The sequence below is a fragment of the Pezoporus occidentalis genome, unplaced genomic scaffold (assembly GCF_034315485.1).
Source record: "Pezoporus occidentalis ecotype Australia unplaced genomic scaffold, CSIRO_AGI_Poc_V1 ctg28, whole genome shotgun sequence".
Classification (NCBI taxonomy): Eukaryota; Metazoa; Chordata; class Aves; order Psittaciformes; family Psittacidae; genus Pezoporus; species Pezoporus occidentalis.
In genome coordinates, this window is record NW_026914718.1 from 1,801,080 (window position 1) to 1,826,191 (window position 25,112).

The window sequence follows — 25,112 nt, forward strand, 5'->3', positions numbered from 1 at the left end:
AGCACAAACGTGTAGATGTCATTTGTTTCTTCCCTCCCTAGATTTTGTGGTTGATGCAACACGCAAGGGCAACAAAATTAGATTTGCAAACCATTCAGTAAATCCCAACTGCTATGCAAAAGGTAAGTTGTACATCTGCTTGCTTTTAGCAACATATGAAATGTTGTGGGCTACTGAGAATACACATTTTTACCATTATTGTGTTAATGTAAGTTTCAATTTCTTTTTACAGTTATGATGGTTAATGGTGATCACAGAATAGGAATATTTGCTAAAAGAGCCATTCAGACTGGCGAAGAACTGTTCTTTGACTACAGGTTGGTAGATGGATTTTGTAACTTTTTCCTATCATAGGCTGGATTAGCTTTCAGTATTTCTGCCCAGCTCATCACTGCTTACTGTGCCTGCCTCCTTTACAGCATCAGGTCTCAACAGCAGAGAACCAGTCCCCTTGCACAGATATTAATATGAGATAGTATAGTAAGAATGACTTGAGAAAGCAGCTGGTTAAGAGCTTTGCAAACTTGGAACAGCAGCTTGTATAGAGCAAAGTTTAGTGACAAACAAGGACAAACCTGCACAACAGCCTTCATCAGGCTGGGTGCCCTAGGTACCCGCTGGTGTTCAGAAATGGGAAGAAGTATTCTTGTGTTATTAGAGAAGTGCTTGTTAGGGTTGTGTTTGTAATTTCCTCTGAAGTCATCTCCCTTGAAGAAAGCTAAGCTGTCCAGTCATGACACTGTGTAAGTCAGTCAACCTTGAGAAATGCAGCTGCTTTCCACTAGCCAAAAAGAACTTCAGCATTGTGAGATTCCACTGTGATGTTTCCTCTTGGTCAAACTGCTCTAAAAGCAGTTTCTGGAGTAGTGTCAGTGTTATTCTGCATCAGCTAATGCATGCAAGGATTAAGGGCCCCAGCTTGTGACCGGGCTCCGGTGCTGCTTTTTTGTGTCAGAACAAAGTGAAAATGTTCTGTGTTACCGGGCTTGATTTTTGGTTTTATTTTCTTTAATTTCAGATATAGCCAAGCTGATGCCCTTAAGTATGTGGGCATTGAAAGAGAAATGGAAATCCCTTGACACCAGCTACCTCTTCTTTTAAACAAACAGCTGCCTTATCTTCAGGAATTTCTAGTACTGTGGGCAATTTTAGTAAAAACAAAAATGCAATTTGCAATTCTGTATTTGCAGAGTACTGTAACTGTAATTTATAGTAACAAATTTCAAACCAACCCCAACTTTTTATTGCCTTCTCACCAGCTGCAAAGTGTTTTGTACCTATGAACTTTTGCAATAACGTGGTGTGGTACATTTTTCAACCTTGAATAAAGGATACTTGAACTTCTTCATTTTTACTGGAACTGTGTTGGAATTTTGTGTCAGCCAGTTGAGGAAGCAACGGGAATTCTGCCCTTCAGCTTCTGAGCAAAGGCAAGTACATGCTTGTCTATTCTGTTAATGCTCCTTGATTAATATGAAGAAAGACAGTGCAGGAGACATCAGTGAGGATGATCATCAACCAAACTCTTGTCACAATATCAGTGTTTAAAAGTTTTTCTCTGCTTTTGCTAAGCCGCATCAGTCCTTACCTCATACACCATGTACAGAGAAACTGCTTTAACCAGTGAAGGGCTAAGGCTGGGCTTTGAGCCTTGAATCATTCAGCCTGTTTCTTTTCACCCCACCACTCTTATACCCTGCTACAACCTACTAACTCAAAGCTTTCTGCCTGAAGAGGCTACGCAAACCACACAAAACAGCGTTGTAAAGCCAGCACAAACAGCAGCACAAGCTCCAGTCTTCCAAATTCCAAGATGCAATTTGAAAAAGGAACATCAAGAGGCTTCTATTACCCAAGCTGCAGTCCTCAGGGCAATTTTAAGAAGTTCTTTCTGAATAGGGACAGCAAGCATGCAAAAGCTCAAGTGGGGCTGAGACTCATCTCCCATTTTCCAAATCCATTTGGATCACATCTAATACTGCTCCATTATTTTATTTTCTTAACCCACAGCCTTGTAGGTCACAGCTCCATTGTAACCATGAAAAGTTCAATTCCCCTCAGAGAAAAATGAGAATTGACACAAAACCCGGCTCCCTTCATGCCAGAACAAACACTGAGTAGAACCCACATTCTAAGGGGGGAAAAGAAGGGTTTGGCTGCAAAAATTTGGTTCTTTAAGTTACCAAAAGGGAGACCTGTGAGGATGGCAGCGGCGAAAGCCAAATTTCACATGCACAAATGAACACGCAACAGTGTGAGAAGAATGAAGTCTGGTCCCTCAATACAGGTGCAGTAACACTCCAAGCTATTTTAATTCTCATCACAGGCTGCATTTCATGGTCATTAATGTTCAGGAACACTCAATTTTCTGTCCTAGTCAAAGAAAGGGGTAGCCAAAACCTTCTTCATACAGGGCAGCACTGAGGCAGAAGCGATGCCCTTCACAGTATATTAAACAACATTAGAAACCCCTCCACTATCAGATCAGCAAGTACTGCTGTGTATATTCTAAGTGCTTAAGTGTTTTCTATTTTGCATACCCTGTGAAATCATCACAACTTTCTTTTCTGCTCAAAGCTATTTCCTCTCAAAAAAGAAATAACACATTTGATGGTAGATGACAATTCACTGCTTAAAAGAACAAAGTGTGCTTAAATCGCCAGAAGCCCTGGCAAAGGAGGAGAAGTGAAACGAATTTCTACAGCTTTCATAACCATTATACCTTTTATTTACATTTAGAAAGATAAATCATGAAACTTAAAACCAAATGCAACTTGTACAGAAATCTTTTAATTTTTTGTTTTGTTTTTTATTTATCACACATTAAAAAATGAAACACACTATACAAATGGGTTTTCATAGCAGATTACACATGGGTCCATTCAGACTCGCTCTCAAAGTGCTGCCAACATTTCTAAGTGCTGCCTGGGATGGCAGCTGTTTATCCTATAGCCAATGTATTGATTTAAATGCAGTAGCATGCAACCCTTAAAGGAGAAGGGTTTGATTCCTTTCTGTTCTTAAATTAGGTTAAATGGCATTGGTGTCCATATTTACATACTTGAAATGTATCAATCCTGAGCAGTTCTGATGTAAAGCTGAGACTGGCTGATGGGAGTCCTGGTCTCAGGTATTAAAAAGGGAGGTCCAAATGGCAGCAGGGTGGCTGCTATGAAGTTCCGTTGCTTTCGTTCTTTCCATCACATACCTATTTGCCGAGTGTCACACAGTCAAGTAATTGCTAATAAAAACGTTAAGCCAAGTAACTGTAGGTGTCCTTCTCACCATCTACACGTTCCAAGTACTCCTTCTCGATCAGGATGTCGATGCATTTCTGTGGGAGGAACAAACGCAAGTGGTGGGACACCCCTCTATGGTTGCTACAACCTGCGAGTGATTTTGGCCACCGAGCTTCCTGCCAAGTGAAGGAGGGGAGTAGGCAAAGGGCACAAACCAGGGCAACTCTGACCACATCAAGCAGAGGACTTCACTAATCCTCTTTGTTTTAGGAGAGAGCACGAAACTTTCTATTGAGCTGGGTCACCAGCAGTGGAACTCCCACAACTGGGAAAGCAGGAAAAAGAGGTAAGCCTGGAGCGAAGACTGTAAGCTGGCACTGATGTGGAAAGATGCAATCAAGCTGCTATTTTACCACTGCCAACAGTACAAAACACGCATTTTATAAACACCCTATTTCTGGTTGAAATATTTCCTACTTATTTACAGCTCCAAAAATCTGTCTCTACCCACCCCATCTCCTTGGCTTTCCTTTTTAATTCAGCAGCATGTATTCAGTCTATGTCCTCCTCACCTTCTGGAACACGGGTTTAGAGCTGTGGTTCTCACCTTAATTACTGGAACTCGTGGCTTGAACCTCGAGGACAGCTGCGTTAGCACTTCTCCAAGGAGTTGCTGGTGTTTTAGAACCTTCCTCATTTTCATGATTCTCACAATAGCAGCCTGCACAGCAAAGATGGAAAGGTGCTTAGGAGCAAACTACTTGTCCTGCTGCTGGATAAAGCCATTTTTACTTCCCCAGCAGATCATGTCTGCTAGCACAAGAAGCATCATCACAGCAAACCTGAGCACAGAGGGGGAGAAGCATGCCTACAGATGTCCACTACTCACACAGACTTTAAGCACTCAGATTCTACACAGCATACAGTCAGCAGAAGTGGTTTTGACATACGAATGTTACAAACTATGCTTATGGTCAGTCATAACAATAGTACCAACTGGTACCAAGAGCTACATGAAACCACACTTAGGTAACAGAAAGCCTTACTTTATATATATAACCTTACTGTGACACTCTTAAGTAGCACATTTGTATTTCCTTCCCCCACCCCTTTGCTTCTCAAGTGGAGCCCAGATGAACTGATAGAAAACACACGGTTAAATCCATGCTACCTGGTTTTCACCCTGCGCGGATGTCAGGGGGTGTCTGCATCCACAGAACCCAAACCCTCATCAACATGATATAAGCAAACATGAAGAACAGTGTCCTACCATGCCTTCCACATTTTGGAAATGCCAGGTTGGACAGGGCTTGGAGCAACCTGCTCTAGTGGAAGGTGTCCCTGCCCGTGGCAGAGGTTGGTACTGGATGAGCTTTAGAGTCCCCAAACCAGTCTGTGATACTATGGTTTTCTATGACAGACTGCAGTCACCCTTAAGAGCACAGTAAATACAGTTTTAGCTCTGACGCAGTGCAATGCAATGGCCCGTTGTCTCTTAATAGAACTCAAGAAAACCCCACAATGAATTTCATTAAAGGATCACAACACTGTAATTCTGAAGTTCACAGCATGGGAGCATCCTCCAATGCAAGTTACCTGAATCAGTAGTTTCCTATCTTCCTCTATGTTTTTGTGTGTAGTTTCTTGCTCCTGCTTCTGTTCAGTCTTCATTGGCACGTTGATGTTTACCCTTAATTTCTTGCTGTAAAGGAAAACACCAGAGGTCAATAAAACAATGAGCCTGTTTAGAAACCAAACAAACCCTGAGCAAAACCCAACTCCAGAAAAAGCCAGGGCATGGGGAATGCTGGAGTGGAGAGGGGATCTGTTACTCTAGTGTAGTCTTGTGTGCCGTAAATTGGGAACCACCGAGCCATGCAGTACAGTGACCCTGAGCTGCTTCCATCACTGCCTTAACACAACTGACCAGGAATTTCCTAACCTTTAATTATTGGTCAAGGAGGGAAGAAAACAGATAAAGAGTGAGGTACAAGGAAAGGGTTTAAAATGTTCCTTTTGCTCAGATCTTATCCTCAGGAAGTACTGAACTCCTCACTGAATGTGTGTGTGTTTATGTCTATGCTCTGGTAAGCATGGTAAGAAGTCACCACAGTACTGTGAAGAGCTGAAAACACACATTGAGAGAACACTGGTTAAAGTAGGTAAGAAAACCTCCTGATAATTGAGGGTTGTTAAGTTCCCCAACCACTGCTCACTCTGAAGTTCTAAACTGAACCTGCTGATCTCCTGTTCCCTCTAGTGGACAAGCACTTAAGACTTTGACCTTTGTTGGGCACTGTACACTACTGTAACCTTACAAACCATAATGTCTTTTGCTGAGTGCATGCAAGTCATGCACCTTGGTACAAACCAGCACCATTTCTTACCAGAGATAAATTAGACAAGAATTAGACAAGAATTGAGGCACAAGAAGGACATCCAGGCTTTGAGAGACTTCATGACAAAGTCAAAGACAGCTGAAACCTTACCCACCCCCCCCAGGCTGGTAATGTTGGGTCTATATGTGAATTATCACTTGAACCCTGGAACTTTCATCCCACGTATTTTAGGTTTTACCCAAATTGAAAGCAGAGGAGGATGCTCCCCATTACACACAAATGATGGATGCTGCTGAAGTTTTTCCTTACTTTTTATAACCAAGATACAGTTTTATTAAGGTATCTGGTTTTAACTCCACCTCATCAACATTTGCATTTTCATCTTCCAAAACCTGCAAGGAATGAATAAAACAAACCAATAAATACACATCCCTCGATACGTGTTGCTGAGTGTTAAGCAGCCATAAAAAAGCAGGAGTACTTACAAGCAATTTGGATTTCAAGAGTATCTGTAGAACTTGTGCCAAGATATCCTACAAAATTACAGAGAGCATTAGCAGTGCAGACAGCACCTTTAACTTACAATACTTCAACAAGAACACATATATTTAGAGTAAGGTCTAGCAAGCATAGAACACTGTAAAATGAGTGAGAAGAAGCAGTCGAAATGTAAGTAAAGTGAAGTAAAGTACAGTAAGTAAAGTAAAGAGAAGAAGTAAAATGTAATATGGTCCCGTCCAGGTGTCAGGATGTATCCCCCTTGCAGTCAGTGAAATAACATCAAGTGCTTTAGAAAGACTGATGCCAAACAACAGATCTTTCCAGTTACTGATTTAGGAGCCAGATTTATTATGGTCCAACCGTAACTGGGGCAAAAGAAATAAGCAAATATCTGCAAACAAGCATCTATTATAAATGATAACCCCATAAAAGCCCTGGGTTTGCTGTGAACCAGCAGCAGCCATAACTTTCTAGACAGACATTCCTAAAACTAAAGATCGCACTGACTAGAAGTTGCCTCACTTCACACAAGATGCAAACCTAGTAGTAAAGGACACAGGTGCCAAATAAACTACGGCCATCAAATCCACTTGGAAAGAAATGAGGGAACCTTTTCCACAAGAGAGTGAGCCAATAAAGCTGCAGATTTCACTATGGCCATGTAGGTAGGCCTTGAGATGCAAAGCAGAACAGATGCACAGATCATTCATTCAGGGGAAAATGCTGCTTTTCCTTAAATGCTGTCTTTTAATATTACAAGGTACACTGTGGGATACTGAAAGCATCCTACCAGAGCTCAGTAGGAAGCTGGACAATTCACTCCAGTCACGAGGAGGAGTATATACACACTAAGATTCATCAGAAGACTAGGCAGTTACAGCAAAGCAAATTGGCCAAGAGCAGAGCACATCTGTCTCCAGGACAGAAAACAATTCTGGCTTCAGGCATAGAATCTCAGAATGGTTTGGATTGGGAAGAGTCCTGAGATCATCCGTTTCCAATCCCCTGCCATGGGCAGGGATGCCTCACACTAGACCATGCTGCCCAAAGCTCTGTCCAGCCTGGCCTTGAACACTGCCAGGGATGGAGCATTCATCACTTCTCTGGGCACCCTGTGCCATGTCTAATCCCAATTTCTTACAATAGCAGGAAGAGCCCTGAAGACCCACAGACTTGTTCACAAGTGGGATAAAATGTGCAAAGTCACTACCATTTTTATTTGGGTACTGTCTGTCAGCTGCTGCACGGTGTAGGCATCTTCTGTGTTGTACTGCAGTAAAATCGCCATCTGGAATGTGGATGCCTAAAAAAGAGAATGAAGGGGAGAGGAGGGAAATCAGAAAATGAGAATGAACTGCATCTGAACAGCCTGAAACTCACCAGTCACACACATATACGGGAATATCTGGACAACAGAGTAACCAACTCCTGCTCATCATTACAATACAGAAAACTCTACTGTTGCTCATACAACCAGACCTCTACCTTCCAGCGTTATCTAAACATAAGCCCTGAGATTATGATCATTTAAGTGGCTGCAGACACTTCATCAAATCTTCTATTGCGGTGTCAAAGCCTTATCTATTTGTTAATATAACTTTTAATTATTTTCCTCTGTCAGTCCCTGGCTCCTACCCATTTCATCTTCATTAAAAGCTCCAGCGAACACTGAATTCATCCCCACAACCCTCCCAGCTCCAGCAGAATAATGAAACCAAGTTTATAAACAAGGCTTGTATCAGCAGCTTATTCACACCTATCACCAGAGGGTTAACATATGCTGATGACAAGCTCAGAGTCTGAGGTTATATTGTTTCTTCTCACTGCTGTGAACTCCCCTCTTCAGTCGACTTTGTCAGCGAAAGCAGACAGGGAGGTGTAAAGAGCCTGAGATTTTATGCAGAGAGGCTGCAGTTCTCTCACACAACACAGTTCAACACCCATTTAAAACCACAAGTAATGTATTCCATTTAATAAGTCAATTTGCTTTTAAACAGATCTGAAGTATCAATAAATAAAGCACAGAATAAAGGCTCTGTTAATCATAACGCCAACCACCATCTGGGGAGGGCTGGCATTTATGTTCACCTCAGTAATACGTGGCTCTGTAGCCAGCAGGTCTTGCACCTTTGCTCTGCTTTATTTAAGGGCAGTAGCATTATTCACAGGAATAAAGCTAATGAATGCATGTGAGCATCGTACATAGTAGCTAAACATGTATGTGTGTGTATATGCATACAAACATACGCTCCCCACATCCCCAATTAAGGAACTGAGTGATTTAAAATACTTATTGAGATGCATCATTACATACTGCTAATGAATATTCTGACATACAAATTCACCGCACTACCCATGAGTTTGTGTGCAAGCACAGGTATTCACACAGGCTCCACTCCTTCAACCCCTACACTCTTCATTTTAAACACATTTATCTGCATGATGGTCCTTTAAGGTAAGGAAAGACAACTATCTCCACTGGAGCAGAGCATGAACGCATGTCTCTTAATGATCAGCTGCACCCAGCCCTCTGACTGCAATCACCACGGAGTGCTATTGGCACAAGGTTATCCTTACCTGTAACGTGTATCTGTTTTTGAAACAGTTGGTAACCAACTCCCCTTTGGACAGCTGATACAACCACGTTAATTTCCTTCCACTGTGACGACTGGCATAAAATGCAGTAAATCTCTGATAGCTCCGTTCTAACTGTATAAAAACAACAGCAAATAAAGAAATTACATTATTTACCTTCATCTACCATCACTAGAGCGTGCTCTGCAACAAAGGAGACTCAAATCTCATCACCCTTCACTGCCATGTTGTCAGAATGAGACAAACAGAAACCCAGAGCATTCAGATTCTTCAGACTGGATGAAGGTTTTCCTGTGTTAGGAGCTTCCTCTTGAAGTGTCATTAACCATACAAACCTCAACAAGTATTAAGTTCCATTCTCCCTTTTGCAATACATTAAGCAAGGGTAGAAAGGAGATTTCTTTCCACCACCTTCATCCCCCAAGTACAGCAGTTAAACATATTTCTCACGTTATGTATTCATGAATTGCTTGTTCTGGATTAAGCACTCAACAAAGAACTGATGACTGTAATATCTAAAGGTTTTACTGGACAAAGCCAAAGCAATGGCAATAAAATTATATGCAGAAACACACACCAACAAAGATTGTCTTCAGCTCCTGTTGGAAGTTTCGAAGAAAGACGCATTAAGCAGGGTCTTCCCACAAGAGAAAACACTGCACACAGCTCCCTCCTACTACCTTACTCAATCAGCTTGTTCTGAATATCCTCCAGCCAAACACCAGAGACACCTCCAGCCCTCTGTGACACACACCAGAGCAGGAGGAGACAACAACCTCCTGAAACAGGTTTCTCACACAAAGATTCTGTGTTTGGATGAACCAAGCGCAAGCACCTCACCTCAGACGGCAGAGCAAACGTGCAGGACTGCTGGAATGGCCACGATCCAGAACTCAGCACCTGGATGCTGAAATCCACTGCAAGAGAGGTGAAGAGGCTGAGCTCTGGCATTACCGCCTTTGCTCCTACCCGTCTCATCAAACACACAGGCCCCACTCTCACACAAGAAGTGGGGCCTGTGGGGGTTTTTTTGAGCCTTTTGCTCAAACTGACATGGTGAAAAATACTAAGCTACATATTTTTTATTCAGACCACAAACCAAAGGAATTCATGTAAGAAATCACTGTACTTGGAGAGCTTTAGATTTACGGTGACAGTCACTCCACTTTCTCTCATTTGCAGAGGTTATTAGTCTGCTTCTATCCCCACAATGGATTTCACTTTTAACATGCATTGTAAGCATTCATTTTTATGTGTAACTCAAACTCCCCACTCCACAGCACACAACTGCAAGAGCAAACATTTCACATTTAAAGCAAAAACTAAGTACAATTTAAGCCTGACAATGCACAACTCTAAATGTAACCCAACAGTTCTTTAAAGAACTTGTTTCAGTGTGCTTTGGTGACAAATATACGTCTGTAAGCATACATCTGTATACTTGGATGCCTGTAAGTAACTGAGCTGTTTAACAACCTACCAAGCAATCTCCTTTTGCCTTACTGCTTTTTACACAAGTATGACATTCAGCCATATTGTGCTCAAAAATGTTTGAAGAAAAACATCTTTTCTAATCAAAAACAAAACAGGAAGAAATAAAGAAGGAAAAAGGAAAGACGGGATTCAACTTCATTTAGTTACATCCCAAAACAAGAGCTGTGAAATCAGGAGGAGACTACCCATACAGAAGATATAAAGTGCTACTATAGAAGACAAAGTACAAACCTAAAAGACTGATTTAAAAATCCTAGATATCATGGCCAAAATAACACTGACTTCTGGGGAGGTGATGTCTCAATCAAGTATTTCCCTCCTACAGTGAGCTCTGCAGACATAAGAAGAAGCTGAACTACTCAACAGTAAGTTAGGTAAAGGTATTACTTACAATCTAATGGTTCTGAATTGGTCAGGTGCTTTTTAAACTGCTCATTCAAGTCCTTGCTTACACCAATATCTTGGAACATCCGCTGCAGCTTGGAGGTATACTCAAAACCACAAGCTTGCTGTATTTTAAAAGCACAGGTACATCAGCGACACACATTTTTGACATTGGAGAACACAATAACAAAGTATCAGACCTATTTTCTTAAAAGAAGATGTACAAAGTTCAGTATTGGCCTTACTCAAAGTGCTGATCCAAACCAGACGCACTCTTTAACCATCATCAGAAAGTGAAGAAAGTTTTCTTTACAAAGGAAGCAATGAAACAGACTACTAGAAGAGTATTAGATCATATTCTGCTTGACCCTGAATGAACAAGGGTTAATGAAATTAAGCAACTCTTCAGCAGTCATTCCCTTGGACAATTATATCCATGTCATTCATTTGGATAAGAATAATTAGGCTTAACTCAATCTTAAATCCATTGGACAGACATGCACTATAAGCTTCCAGGAGGTAAAGAAAAGGGAAGAGGGCAGGGAGGAGACCTCGGTTGTATATTTTTCTATTACACTTAAAACATGAAAGGACATACATCCGTGCTTTCTAAGGCAGCCTGATGACCTGTAATCATGGGACAGACACGGAATACTCACTTTTAGTTTAGAGATCATGCTTGCCTCAGCATCATCACTGGCGCTGTTCTGATGTACAAGTCTTTTCGCCAGCATTTTAGCATAGAACTTTTGAAACACATCTTTATCCTCAATGTACTTGAAGACAACCATCTGGAAAAGACAAAATAGCTTGTAAGGAAAAAACATTATCCGTATTATCTATTTATTTAACATGAAGCAAAAGCATAAATTCCATGTAGCCACTTTAAATCTACTTTCTACCAACAAGCCACACCTAGATGAAGTTTAGTATGTACAGACGAAATATTAAGCAAGGCAATCAAACATACAAAATAAAAGGTTTTCTCTCATCTGACTTCTATGACAATCAAGTATTGCCCAATTCTCACAGCTTACACAGAAGAGAGCTGGATTTACAGACATCTTACCACTTGATTGAGTGTATCTTCCAGTTCTGCTTCTTCTGGGTTCTTTGAGCTGCAATTAAAGATGTGCATTTTCAATGAGTCTCAAAACTACAGAATTAAAACCACGTATGGAAGTATATGGAAATTTCATAAATAAAAGGAACACAGATTGAGTAGCTCTGGGATCAAAGACTCTTCAGAGAGAAACAGTGTTAACAAAATGAACTCTTCACAAATCCACATGTAAGCGACTCTGAAGCAAGTGATTTCTAAGCAATAGGCTTAAATTTGTGGAACACGAATCACTTGGGACCTCCAAACAGCCTGATACTTCTCAGGATTTATGGGCTTATAGATGGATCCCTCTCTTTCTGCTGCTAAATGCTAGCTTCATTTCTTAGATAGTACAGTGAAAAGAACACAGCTCAGAGAGCTGGGTCTTGACTGCTACACAGCAGTAAGAACTCATGTGGCACTGCGTTTGGTTTCCTCTGTATCACGCCTGTCCATCAGGCACAGCCAAGATCTACCCTGCAGAGAGCTACTATTTATAAATAGAAAAGAAATCCTTTGCTGAAGGAGGGAGGGGATGGGGAAAAGCGAGCAAGTTGTTCTGTTTTGGGCTGTTTGGTGGCGGTTTTCTTCCTCCCAAAAAAACCAAAGCCAGGTAAGTTGCCAGTGACAAAACTGACACCAATCCAGTATGAACTGAACTGATCCCAACTCAAAATATGAGCTGCTAAACCACTTGAAGCCAAATACCTTAATTAGATTATGAACCACAAGAGATTAGAAAGCATTTTTTGTCCTCCTCAATTTCTGCCCAGATGGAAGAACATAGAGAGGAAAGCAAGCGTTTTAATGGAAAAAGGGAGCATGCATCTCCTCTTTACAACACAGAACACAACTCACATTTTTTAGGGAAAACCAAAAACCTTAAGAACCCCTTCTGTTTTATTAAGAAAGAAAAAAGCCCCAACAAACTCAGTTTCCTATAAGAAAGGAAAGGTCTTGTATATTTATTTCTCCCCTCTTCTTAAAAAAAAGAAAGAAGTAAACTCTCTATATCCTTTAGGAACAGTCCCATTGAAATTCATGTATTCAGAAGTTGGTATAATTAATCTGTCTTGAACCATTAAGTTCTGTTTCTGACAACACAACCTAAGACTTCACATGCTAAACCCCTTCAAAACAAAAGAAACCTGAAGCAATATTTTGTCTTTGAGGACGTACCTTTTCTTTAGTAAAGAGTCACAGTATCGTGCCAGTAGCTCTGGGGATTTACTGGATGATTGAGCCATTTTTGTCACGGCATTATTATTTATAAATCGACCACAGGCCTATAAATCACAAAAGACAGTGAAATTCTGGGAGACAAAACACTGAATAGAAATAAGAGCTCACCATATGCCACTACACGCACTTACTTTGTCGAGTGCAGCCACAAAGCCAGCATCATTGTTGAACGCGGACATGACTAAAGCATTGTACTTCTTATGGACATCCAACACTGTCTGTACATACATTTTTGGATCCTGCAATAAAGAGAGATTGGCTTTTTGCAACCTGTTGACCTTCTGCATTCTACTTCCTCCTCAACAGAGCTCCTCACTGGCTTAAGCAAATCTTTATAGGCAAAGAAATATCTTAAAGGTAAAACAGTATCCAGACTAGTTTAGGTCCAGGACTGACTTACATTAGCACCAGCTTTCACTTACAGCAACCACAGTGCACAGTGTGTACTATGTTATGCAGTACAAAAGAAGACAAAACATTGCAAACACCGTCAAAGATGTAAGCATAATTCAAATGAGACCTGAGAGAAGTGGACAATCAAAGTGGCAGCTGCTATAGCAGATACCCTTAAACCCCCATAGTAAGAACACAACAGGTATATCCCAAATATGTACAACTTGGCACAGAGACCTCAGTCATTGGTGACAATTCTAAATGATTATCTGCTCAACAGCCAGTGGCAGCCAACTGCCGATAAGCATCAAGTTTATGGCACTCACAGATTGAGTCCTATGTGTAGTTACTGATCTCTGCATCCCAACAAAGATAGAGTAGAGATGGAGAGTAGGGACTGGTGGCAACTAAAGCACCAGACAGATAAGGCAGCTACTCTACAACAGCTACTATAGTTTTTGGCTACAAGTCTTCAATTCGGGGATCAGAAGTTTGAAAGGTTTACAAAATGAGGAGGATAACTGAAAAGATGAACAATCACTAAAAGCAGTTTTACAACTATAGGGCACTTGATAAGTGACAGGAAGCAAGTTTAAGACATATGGTAAAGAACATCTTTTATAAGGCAGTGGATGTCTGCCACAGGAGATAGGCTGTTGGAAGCAGATAATACCAGCAGATTCAAGTTTGGATTAGACAAACTCACAGACAACAGGTTCATAAATGAAAACTAAAATGACTGGGCATGAAAGTAACATGTAACATTCCTATTGAGAGAGCTCTGCATGCTGGCAACAAACAGCAAGAGTTTGGGGGCAGGGTTTTATCAGGATCCTGGAAAACATTGCCTGATGCCACTGAAGACAGACATAGGCTAAGTGGAGCACTGATCTAATGCTGTGCTTGAGATAAAAAACAAGCTCCCAGACAAGAAATTCAAGTGGACTTGAAGGACATTCAGGAAAGGTGTTTACTGATCACAAGGACTTAAAAAAATAACCAAAAGCAAAAGAAGCAGTAATCTTCTGACTGAACACAGCCTTAATATAGTTAATGAAGACAAGAGCACAACTCATTCTGCAGTAGAAGTCTAAAATAGGTCAGATGAGTCAAGCTGGTGTGACTATTTCTCTCCACTGACTACAGAGAAATTGAGAAGCATTTGCTCAGCTGATTATCACAGAATCACAGAATAGTCAGGGTTGGAAAGGACCTTAAGATCACCCAGTTCCAACCCCCCTGCCATGGGCAGGGACACCTCACACTAAACCATTTCACCCAAGGCCTCGTCCAGCCTGGCCTTGAACACTGCCAGGGATGGAGCATTCACAACCTCCCTGGGCAACCCATTCCAGTGCCTCACCACCCTAACAGGAAAGAATTTCCTTCTTATATCCAATCTAAACTTCCCCTGTTTAAGTTTTAACCCATTACCCCTTGTCCTGTCACTACAGTCCCTAATGAAGAGTCCCTCCCCAGCATCCCTATAGGCCCCCTTCAGATACTGGAAAGCTGCTATGAGGTCTCCATGCAGCTTCTCTTCTCCAGGCTGAACAGCCCCAACTTCCTCAGCCTGTCTTCATACAGGAGGTGCTCCAGGCCCCTGATCATCCTCGTGGCCTCCTCTGGACTTCTTCCAACAGTTCCATGTCCTTTTTGTGTTGAGGACACCAGAACTGCACACAATACTCCAGGTGAGGTCTCACGAGAGCAGAGTAGAGGGGCAGGATCACCTCCTCCGACCTGCTGGTCACGCTCCTTTTGATGCAGCCCAGGATACGGTTGCTTTCTGGGCTGTGAGCGCACACTGCAGCCGGCTCATGTTCATTTTCTCATCGAGCAACACCCCCAAGTCCTTCTCCACAGGGCTGCTCTGAATCTCTTCTCTGCCCAACCTGTAGCTGTGCCTGTTTAGATACAGTACACATAAATGAAGTTAGGCAGAATTCACCATAGAATCACAGAATGCTTTGGGTTGGAAGGGACCTTAAAGCCCATCCAGTTCCAACCCCCTGCCACAGGCAGGGACACCTTCCACCAGACCAGGTTGCTCCAAGCCCCGTCCAACCTGATCTTGAACACTGCCAGGGATGGGTCAGCCACAGCTTCTCTGGGCATCCTGTGCCAGCGCCTCAGCACCCTCATATTAAAGAATTTCTTCCTTATACCTAATCTCAGTCTCCCCTCTGTCAGTTTAAAACCATTCTCCCTTGTCCTATCACTGCAGGCACTTGTCTTCCTCTTGCATTTTTCATGCTTTTACAAATAAAATAAAACCATTCACCAAAATCCTAAAACCAACAGAAACTTGCCCTGCACAGTCCCATCGCAGTCATAGGCCTAAAAGATGATGTGCCATGGTTTCAGCTGTAATTTTTCTTCTTCCCAGCAGCTGGTGCAGTGCTGTTTGGACTTCAGTCTCAGAACAGTGCTGATAACTGATGGTTTAGCTCTTGCCATTAGCACTTACCCCAATCAAGGACTTCTCAGTCTCATGCTCTGCCAGTGAGGGTGGGCACAAGAAGCCAGGAGGAAGCAGAGACAGGACGCCTGACCCAAACTGACCAAAGGGGTATTCCATACCACAGCACGCCATGCCCGGAATACAAAAAGGGAGGAGTCACCTAGAAGGGAGCGATCACTGCTCGGATTGGGCTGGGTATTGGTGAGCGGGTGGTGAGCAATTGCAGTGTGCAACACTTGTGGCTTTTTTTTTCTTGCCTACTTTTAGTTTTATATTCTCTTCCCTCGTTGTTTCCCTTATCATTATCATCATCAGTAGCAGTATGCTGTACTTTAGTTAGGAAACTCTTCTCATCTCAACCCACGGGTTTTACATGCTTTCGATTCTTCTCCCCATCCCGCCCAGAGGAGGGGAAAAAGGGGTGGCAGAACAAAAGCTCTGAAGGGCTCCCCACAAAACCCACCAAGAACAAAACCAAACCAAGAACACAAACCCACAGCCTGAAGACCGGTGACACAGTGATGTGACTGTTGCTTTAAGCCTATTATCAACATTTGATAACTGTTCAGTCCTCACAAATTAAATCAGCGAGAGGGAAAACATAAGCAGATCGGAAATTGTATCAGGAAGCATTCACCCTCCTCAGCAGCAACCCCACACAGACTTATTCTGACGGTGTACTTGCATTTAGAGCAGCTTCTCCACATTTCTCAATTGCAGCTAGACCCTGATTATGAATGTGGGTTTCCAGAAGTTTTTTCAGCTCTCCGAGGCCATCCTGGATTCGAGATACAAGGTTATACATGCGACCCAAGTCTGCAAAATAAGGAAAGCCAACATCTCCCATTTGTACTAGCTATGACTCCAATTTCTTATTTACAGGTTGCCAATAGGAATTAAAACATCCATTATCAACGAAACTGTACGTGCAATTGCTCCTTTAAAATGGCAGAGAAAGCTACAGAAAAAAAATCATACAGTATAGAAAATCCCTGCACCAACATGGAAAGGTAAGACTAGTTAAAGAGAAAACCTGTTCAGTATTATGACCTGTTTGACCTTCACAATGCTACACAAAACTTCAGAAGAAAAAACCTGATTTAATTATAGAAATAGAGCTACTTCTGATTTAGTTTTCACAAATTTAAGGAGGTGCAATGATTTTAAGAATGGAGTTAACCCCAACTTACTCAGATAAAGTTTGAAGTGTTGCCATGAATTAGGACTACCGTTAGTGTTACTGCTGGCTGTGCTAAGAGTACACTATTCCCCTGGTTATTCTGAACAGGCCACTTAGCAGAGATCCACCACCACCTTTAGCCTTTTGTGTATTAACACTTCCCAAGGAAAGAAAAGGTTCTGAAAAGCATTACCAAGGAACAGAACTAACAAAGGTAAAAACAAATTGGATGTCACTACAGAGATGTCAAAGCTGCGTGTTAAAATCACAGCAGTTTTGAGCCAAGACTCCCCCAAATCAATTAGTAATTGTGAAAAGGCTCATACTGAAGAGGGTTTTGGGTTATATTATTAATGCTCAGCAGGACAGATACTTTGTACTTTCTCAGTGAAGAGCTCCTGTTTTTTTAACGCCTAATTAATCTTAGAAATAACCCAAATGAAGGTAAAACCAAAGGTGTGTAACAAGGCAGTGCCCAAGACACAAGGTACTACTTTTCCTTTCTACCCTGACAGACTTAAGGAATTGCACCACTGTGGTAAGTGACTGTATTAAAGGCTCACATAGCCTACAAGCTTCAAAAAGTAAGAGGAAAAAGAAAAACCTGGGAAGGCCTCCGGAGTCCAAAAATGATTTTCTAGTTTGTGCTATTGCTATTTCCATTGTCAGAAGACATTTATAAAGTCATATTACTAGTCAACACCCATCTGCATCAAAATCTCTTCCAATTACAGAGTAAATACGTTTATTTACAAACAGAAGCAACCTCTAGTTGTGCAGGATAAAATAACCTTCTATTTACATTTGAAACAGGTAACTTCTGACCTCCTAATCATGCACAATTGCCCTTTACTATTTTGAAGCATCTCCTAGTTATCAACAAGATGATTACAGTAGCTAATTCATAGTTGCTATTGTAATGCTGATATATAGAGAGACAGAGGCATAGTTGCAATTCACAGCTCTCAAATGAACATCTGTCCTGGGTTCAGCAGCAGCAGTCATTTTTCTCCTTCTTGGTAGCTGGAGCAGTGCTGTGTTTTGACTTTTGACTTGGGAACAGAGCTGATAACAAGGATGTTTTGGTTTGGCCAAGGACTTTGTGAGCCTCATGCTCTGCCAGGGAGGAGGGGAAGCCAGGAGGAAGCAGAGACAGGACACCTGACCCAAACTGACCAAAGAGGTATTCCATACCACAGCACGTCATGCCCAGGATGTAACTGGGAGTTAGCCGGAAGGGCTGGGACTGCAGGGTTGGAGGAGGTATGGGTCGGTGCTTGGTCGGGCTGGGGGGGGCAAGTTATCGGTTGGCTGGTGGTGAGGTGTTGTATTCTCTTCCCTTGTTATTTCCTTTACCATTGTTATTATTGGTGGTAGCAGTAGTGATTTGTGTTATACCTTAGTTACTAAACTGTTCTTATCCCAGCCTGTCGGAGTTGCATTCTTTTGATTCTCCTCTCCGTTCCTCCAGGAGTAGGGGGAGGGAAAGAAGGGGGGGGGGGGGGTAGTGAGTGAATGAGTTGCCTGACTGGGTTTAAACCACGACAACATCAATAGTACCTTACATCACAGTATCTCTTCAATTCTGTCACTTTCCCTAAAGCAGTATTACAGTTATTGCCTTGACTTCCTATAGAGATTTAATTAATTCCCCAACTGGAAAAAATCAGAAACACCATTCATCTTATTCATCTGCATGATGCATAGGAATTATCTGCTGCCAGTTTCGACTTACTTAAGCATTACCTCCTGAAGAAACTCATAAAACATACCTGTCAATTCCTTAAAGATACATAAACGCTTTGATAAGCTTGACTTCTTCAGTGGTTCCTCTAAAATACGTATTCATTCCGTGTTCTCTATTGAAGGTATAAACTTGATCCACTATTGGCACTTGAAACTCATTTTCACAGCTAAAAATTATCTCATCTATTAATAATTTCTACTCTTTCCTTGTGCTTTATATGTGGTTTTATGTATCTTATATAAATATAGAAACCATATTTTAGAAGCTCCGCATTTGCTTCCATTCCTCTTTTAACATTTCCTATAAATACTTCCGGACAACCTCAATTTTAAAAAACTAAAAGGTCCATGAATTAAGCTGAAACAGCTGGTGAGACTCTTGGTCTGTTTTTCTTCTCGCATCTCTTTCATATGAGCTTCAGCTCCTGCTGGAAGGATGGCTCAAGTGCTCTTGAAGCTCTTCCAGCCATGTTAAAAGAAATCAGAATTAGTGCTGTTTTGCCTTAATATCTGGAATCAGAATAGGCTTCTTGAGGCAATACCCTCAGCCATCCCAATTTAATCAAAAGCTGCTCATCCCCTAGTTTAGTGTCTGTCTTCTCTCTTAATCTAGTGCCTGAACAAATCACATTCAGCAATCACAAGAATTTACATTATTCACAAATCATCAGGGAGGAGCTCTAAGCCTAAACCCAGTGTTTGCATCTCCTTACCTTCATTTTTGTCTGCATCCAACAAATTCTGGAACTCTGTATGAAATATCTCCAGGTGCTTTTCAATAAGCACTTGTTCACATTTTCGTGCCAACTCATCCTGCGTGCTCTCATGGAGATAGACCTGAACTCTACGCTGTTCCTCAAGAAGGCGAGCTTCAGCCTGAAGAACAGAGATACAAACATGAAACGTGTATGGAAGGCAGAACAGAAATCAAACAGAATTCATCTAGAAAAACACCGCCAAAAAACCCAAACCTCTCACTAATGCAGTGTCCACCTACTTAAGCAATTATTTTTTCTGGAAATCATAACATATGCATGGAATTGATGTTTATGTTGATGATAATACTATATACTGCTTGAATAGGGGGAGAATCACAGCAAGACTGTTTTCCCATTGCTTCTGAATAAGAAGCTGGAAAGATGCTGTCAGAAGAAGAGAAAGCTGAAGACACGAGAAGCTGCAGTTTTAGCACCAGCAAGCTCTCCAGCTAAAGAGGCAGTTTTGTTTAAGACAAACATGAATATATTCCATGCCCCCACAAAACTAAAAGGCAGGAAACCTTATTTATTTAAGCAATTTAACAGTATGCCCATGACAAATTAATTTGAATGTTATCATCTACATTCTTACATAGGAAAGCTTCCTAATAATCTACAATCATTTAAATTCTACTGGCATTTAATTTGGCACATAAAATGCAATGTAAGTGTGCCTACCTGGCAAACCAAAATCCTAGACATCACTCGAGTAACAGTACTTACGCCAAAATGCAAACCTGAAGGTGTTTATATAACAATTACCTCTATTTTGTTTGCAAAGGTGTTAAAGATTCACTCTACAAGCCATCTGTAATTGCAGCACATCATCAGGGATGAAGTACACATGTCCCCTTATTTACATTATTAAAGCTCCAAGTTATTTAAATTAATAACATCACCAAGAGAAGGAAATTAAGTTAATGCATTTTCCTGGTGTTTTGGAATACCAGCTAAGCATGAAAGATCATATTATGGACAACAACAACAACAAAACAATTTCACTGCAAGTACACTGCATCATACACAGATGGCTTTAAATAATCTCTGTCACTGTCAGCTTCACTCATTTCTGTAATCATTTTGCACTTAGCTCTTGTGATACAGTCCTGGATTACTCTCTCCTAGAGTCAGACCAGTACAGGTTTATATGGAAAAAAATAAGAATAAAGAAGTCAACTGTTTGGGAAGGGATATAACCTCAAGCTTCAGAGCACTTGCCTCTTTCTTACAAGTAAGGAATAATAATCAGCTTCCTAGTGACAGCAAATGGCAGCAAGTCTGTCTGATTAACACTGGAAACTGCAATCAGACTAGCAGGGCTACTTATGTTCATTATGTTCATGTATCTTATGCATTTCTGTAGTGCAGGAAATGCTGCCATTGTTTATGAAAACAAATATCCACTCTGACTTTAAATTTTCTTATACTCTCTCTCTTGTGTTCTTGTAATTCCATTTTCCTTTTAGAGTCGTATTTCAGAAACAAGGGGAAAAACAATTAGTTCACACAACGGTATCTTTGCCAGCTTTAACTATAAAGATCAAAAGTTCAGTTTGAGACTTTATTTCAAGGGACAGGCTTAAGAAATACTGACCTTTATTCCCTACAGCACATCAGGCCGTGCCAGCTTTACTCATGAGTTCTGGCCTGAGAAGAAAAATTCATAATCCTTCTGAACTCAGTAAGTCTGCCTGTATAACTACATACATGTATCCTAATTAAGTCATTGAGTATTCCACAAGAAACAACCAGAGTTCTACCGTATCATGGTAACACTGACATTATGCTGGTGTGCACTAAGGTACTCCAACAGGTTTCTCTTTTTCTTTTGCAATGCTGTTTATCCCCAATTAGAACTCAATTCACAGTGCTTCAGGGAGAAAGTCAAGCAAGCGTACTAATAGCAGATTACTGTGTTTTTAGTTCAGACTTCCAGCAGATGACTTTTAAGACCTTCTTACTGCTAATACGCCACCTGACTGCTGGACAACTTGCAGCTTTTCACATCAGTCTCATTTAACGCATTTCATAGCAGAAAAGAACCCTAATTCCAGCAATATCTGAGTAATAATTATGGAGAGTACTACTCTGTCCCAGGCATTTAAGTGGTAAGCAAGATTACAATACCCAATCAAAAAAACATTAAGTTTACAAAACTGCTTTGTCATGTTTATGTAAAAAATGTTAAGAATTCCTTATGCATAATGAAGTCAGATAAAACTGAAAGAAACCCATCTGAATTCTAGATTAATAGGTCTGAAAACTTGCATGACCTCTCATGATCTCTCCAGCAAAACATGCAGACTAGAGAGAGCAGACAACCTGTTCCAATGAACTAACTTTTAGCTTCAATTTGTACATTTCTCATTCCCTTAGGCCACATCCCTTAGTTTGTATCGTTTTGCAGGCTCTGATGATTATTTACTGTAGAGTCTAATACATGTCTTTTTCCATTTCATCAGTTAAATCCCAGGAAATGAGTAATGAAAACAGTTTCTTGTTCAGTTTGATTTCAATGTATGCAGATTAACTGTAAGGAGATGCCAAGACAGCCCAAACAGCTTGTTTACATCTCTAGTGTATTAATTTGAGCAGAGACTTAAGGCTACACAGTTTCTTGCTGAAGACTTCCCCTACCTTATGCTAGCTTTATACACACTTTCAGCTTTTGACATCAGCTTCAAGCAAAGCAAGTTGCTCTTTTGTGGGTGTTTGAAGTCTTGAAGATTGTTTGGGGTACTAATAGGTTCTTTCTGTTTGCCACTAATCTCTAGTTCCTGAAATAGCAATGACCTTCAGACAGCTTTTCACTGGGCCGTACCAAGAAAGCCTGGATGAGCCAGTCATTCAGGTTATGAATGACAAATTCCCACACTCTGTTTTAGGATGAAAGTCAGACAGGAAATTGAAAGGGAAGTAGCAAAAATAATGAATTCAACGTCAGAAAAACAAACATAGGTAAGTCTGGGAACTACTGGGCAACTATCCCAGTGCACTAAAAGCAGGACTTCTGGGACTTACGAACACTTTTGGGGAGGGTAAATCATTGACCTTAATGCCAAGGCTCAGACACGATGTGTTCTATGGCAGATTTACACAAAAATACCCCACAAAGATAGTGCAGGGAGGGATGTGCATCTGGATATTACATACGCAAAAAGATGATTTTTTAGCTTTTCTTTTTCTTAGTTATATGGGGAAAAAAGACCAACCAAGTAGCAATTCATAGTCAGGAAACGTGCTGAGAAAATATATAAAGCAGCACTTGTCCAAGATGGAAGATGACCCATCTATTTCACATTAAGTACAACTGACCCAATAACCAGGCTAGACACAGTCAATGTTTATCCAGCCTGCTCTTAATTGCCCTTTCTGGGATCCCCCAAATCAGTAACAATTTAAATCTATCCTCTGTTAAGTAAAAGTATTGTGTAGTGTTCACTATACTGAAATATTCTAAGAGAATTAAAGTTAATTCATCATCTACTTCCTCGGCTGGCTTGCTCAGGAAGAGATTTCAATAAACGTCCCAACACAGAGTTCCTTGTATAGGAACAGTAACTTGTAGGTCTAAAGCAGAATGACTGTTTCGGTGTCTTGAGGCCTACCAAATTGTGAATTTATTTTATCATTCTCTTCTATTTTGCCCATTAAGAATGTTCAGAACTTTCACTGTACTTACTGAAATACACTTAAGGAGACAAACTCAGACCTGATAAACAAAAGCAGATCCCCAAAGGGGAAAGAGAGCTAACTGCTTCTGCAAAATAATCATCAGTTTAAGAAAATGATAATAAAAGCCAAGGATTTCTGTTACTTTACCTCTAAATAAACATCTGTATCCAGAAATAATCACACAGCTTATTAAATAAATTACCTTCTTCATGTACTCTGTGACTGGGTTCTGTTGCAAGAATTCAGTACTTTCTCGTGTATAAAATCTCTCTGTGTCAGCAAGAAACTGAGATTCAAAGGATTCTTTATAGACTGTTAGTGTAGGTCCTTTTGCAAATGCATCATCTTCATTCAGCCCCAGCTCCACTAAAAAACACAAAAAAAAAGAGCAAGTAATGACAAAATTGTCTAAAAGAATGAAGCAGTCTCTTGCAAATAAACACATTCCCTCCTAACTTACATGAGGGAATCAATTGGGACAGTAAGAGCACCACTTTCTGTACCTTTTAAAAGTATGGATTTATTTTGCACTTAAAAAAAAGTAGAACAACACATTACTTCTGTAAACTGCACTTGCTGATGCATTACTAAATGGATGATAGGATCTGGATAACTTCACTATCTCAAAAGCTAGTCCAAATTCCCCTTCCATTTTTATCTCTTAGAGTTCCAGACTGCATATATATACATGTTTTTTTTTTATCAATTAAACTAGGCATTAATCTGCATGGCAGAGCTCTCCATTTCATGCAAATGGAAAAAACCTGTCCCACTATGCTCTTTTAAACTATTATGCTTCCCCCCTTCCAGATTTAGCTCCTAATAACCAATTTGTAAGCAACTAACACTCTTGCCTATCAGCTGCACTTTCAAGTTTTGCAAGTATGGTACAATCAACTGTAATTGTGTCAAGGGTCTCTACAAGCACTAAGTTAAACCATAAATACCTACATTTATTTCACTATTAAAATCTCTACCAGACATCCAAGGGGGTGGGATGCTACTTCTGGGCTCTGATTGGGAATATGCATTTATTTGTTTTTAAGAGAGTAAGAAAACCTTCAAGAAATCTCATTTACCATAAGATTGTACAACTCCGCTGATCAGCCTTGTATTGATAGTTTCACCATTTCTTTCCTTTTCAATCAATTTCAACACAGCATTTGTTACCTTAGAAAACATGGATTAAAAGTAAGTCAAGCAGGGAGAAAGCAGCTGGTAGGTAAAGCATAGAATTTAATGAGGAGTGTACGGCTATATTCAAGTCAAGCCCCTTGAGAACTAAATTTAAAGTACACCTGAACAGACATCACAGAGTATGCTACACTTTTAAGTTCTACAACATAATTACAGTCTAATTAGTGGTGAGCTGTAAAAGGGTACGAAAATGCTTGGGGTTTTTGTTTCAATTTCAAAAAGCACCTTCTAAACCAACCTCCCCTTTGTTTTATACCTGAAATAACAGGAAAACTTTGCAGGAAGAACTGAACTAACCCACCATAAAGCAAGCTATCTGCTGGTAAATAATGTGCTGCAACTACTGTTCTTCTAAAGTGAAATCTAGCTAATATTTTCATAATATAATACAGTCTTGCCATCACAAAGCACTGGTCAGTAAGAGCAAAAATCAACATACATGAATATAACATTCTGTTGTGATGGACTGTCTTGTTTTATATTGTGCTGATTCACTAAGTAAAAATATGTGAACTGAATGGTCCAGGTATCAATGTAAATGTGAAGATTCACAGTAACATTAAAAAGATCGAAATCCCAGGCCTGTCACTGTTCTCACACAATCTTGACTCTCAAACCATTAGACATGACCATCAGCCTGCCTGGCTTGGAAACAGCTGAAGTTATGTTATTTAACATGAGCCCCAAGAGTCCTCTCAGCAAAGAGGTAACAGAACACTCTTGGTATCAAGGTTCAACCACACACGCAAAGAAAGGCTTCAAATATTCATCTTTTTAACACCAAAGGAGAAGAGCGTAAGGCT

The 25,112-nt window shown here is 40.7% G+C and overlaps 2 protein-coding genes across 11 annotated transcripts in view; one reads left to right on the forward strand and one right to left on the reverse strand.

Moving 5' to 3' along the window:
• EZH2 (enhancer of zeste 2 polycomb repressive complex 2 subunit) overlaps positions 1–1,354 on the forward strand; it is a 52,379-nt gene extending 51,025 nt beyond the window's left edge. For all 8 annotated transcript variants that reach the window (XM_062625341.1, XM_062625343.1, XM_062625340.1 and 5 more), the window contains 3 exons: positions 42–122; positions 233–317; positions 1,019–1,354. In XM_062625341.1, the coding sequence (XP_062481325.1) occupies positions 42–122; positions 233–317; positions 1,019–1,079 (227 nt within the window). In that variant the 3' untranslated portion in view covers positions 1,080–1,354. The remainder of the gene's footprint in view (positions 1–41; positions 123–232; positions 318–1,018) is intronic.
• A 1,414-nt stretch (positions 1,355–2,768) lies between these two features.
• The window catches only part of CUL1 (cullin 1), a 51,404-nt gene continuing 29,060 nt past the window's right edge, over positions 2,769–25,112 (reverse strand). For all 3 annotated transcript variants that reach the window (XM_062625337.1, XM_062625339.1, XM_062625338.1), the window contains exons 6-22: positions 24,192–24,282; positions 23,315–23,478; positions 19,393–19,555; positions 16,439–16,569; positions 13,028–13,135; positions 12,834–12,940; positions 11,622–11,670; positions 11,212–11,343; positions 10,560–10,677; positions 9,515–9,591; positions 8,657–8,788; positions 7,290–7,382; positions 6,064–6,111; positions 5,888–5,970; positions 4,836–4,941; positions 3,847–3,960; positions 2,769–3,334 (exon numbers count right to left, since the gene is read on the reverse strand). In XM_062625337.1, the coding sequence (XP_062481321.1) occupies positions 3,254–3,334; positions 3,847–3,960; positions 4,836–4,941; positions 5,888–5,970; positions 6,064–6,111; positions 7,290–7,382; positions 8,657–8,788; positions 9,515–9,591; positions 10,560–10,677; positions 11,212–11,343; positions 11,622–11,670; positions 12,834–12,940; positions 13,028–13,135; positions 16,439–16,569; positions 19,393–19,555; positions 23,315–23,478; positions 24,192–24,282 (1,797 nt within the window). In that variant the 3' untranslated portion in view covers positions 2,769–3,253. The remainder of the gene's footprint in view (positions 3,335–3,846; positions 3,961–4,835; positions 4,942–5,887; positions 5,971–6,063; positions 6,112–7,289; positions 7,383–8,656; positions 8,789–9,514; positions 9,592–10,559; positions 10,678–11,211; positions 11,344–11,621; positions 11,671–12,833; positions 12,941–13,027; positions 13,136–16,438; positions 16,570–19,392; positions 19,556–23,314; positions 23,479–24,191; positions 24,283–25,112) is intronic.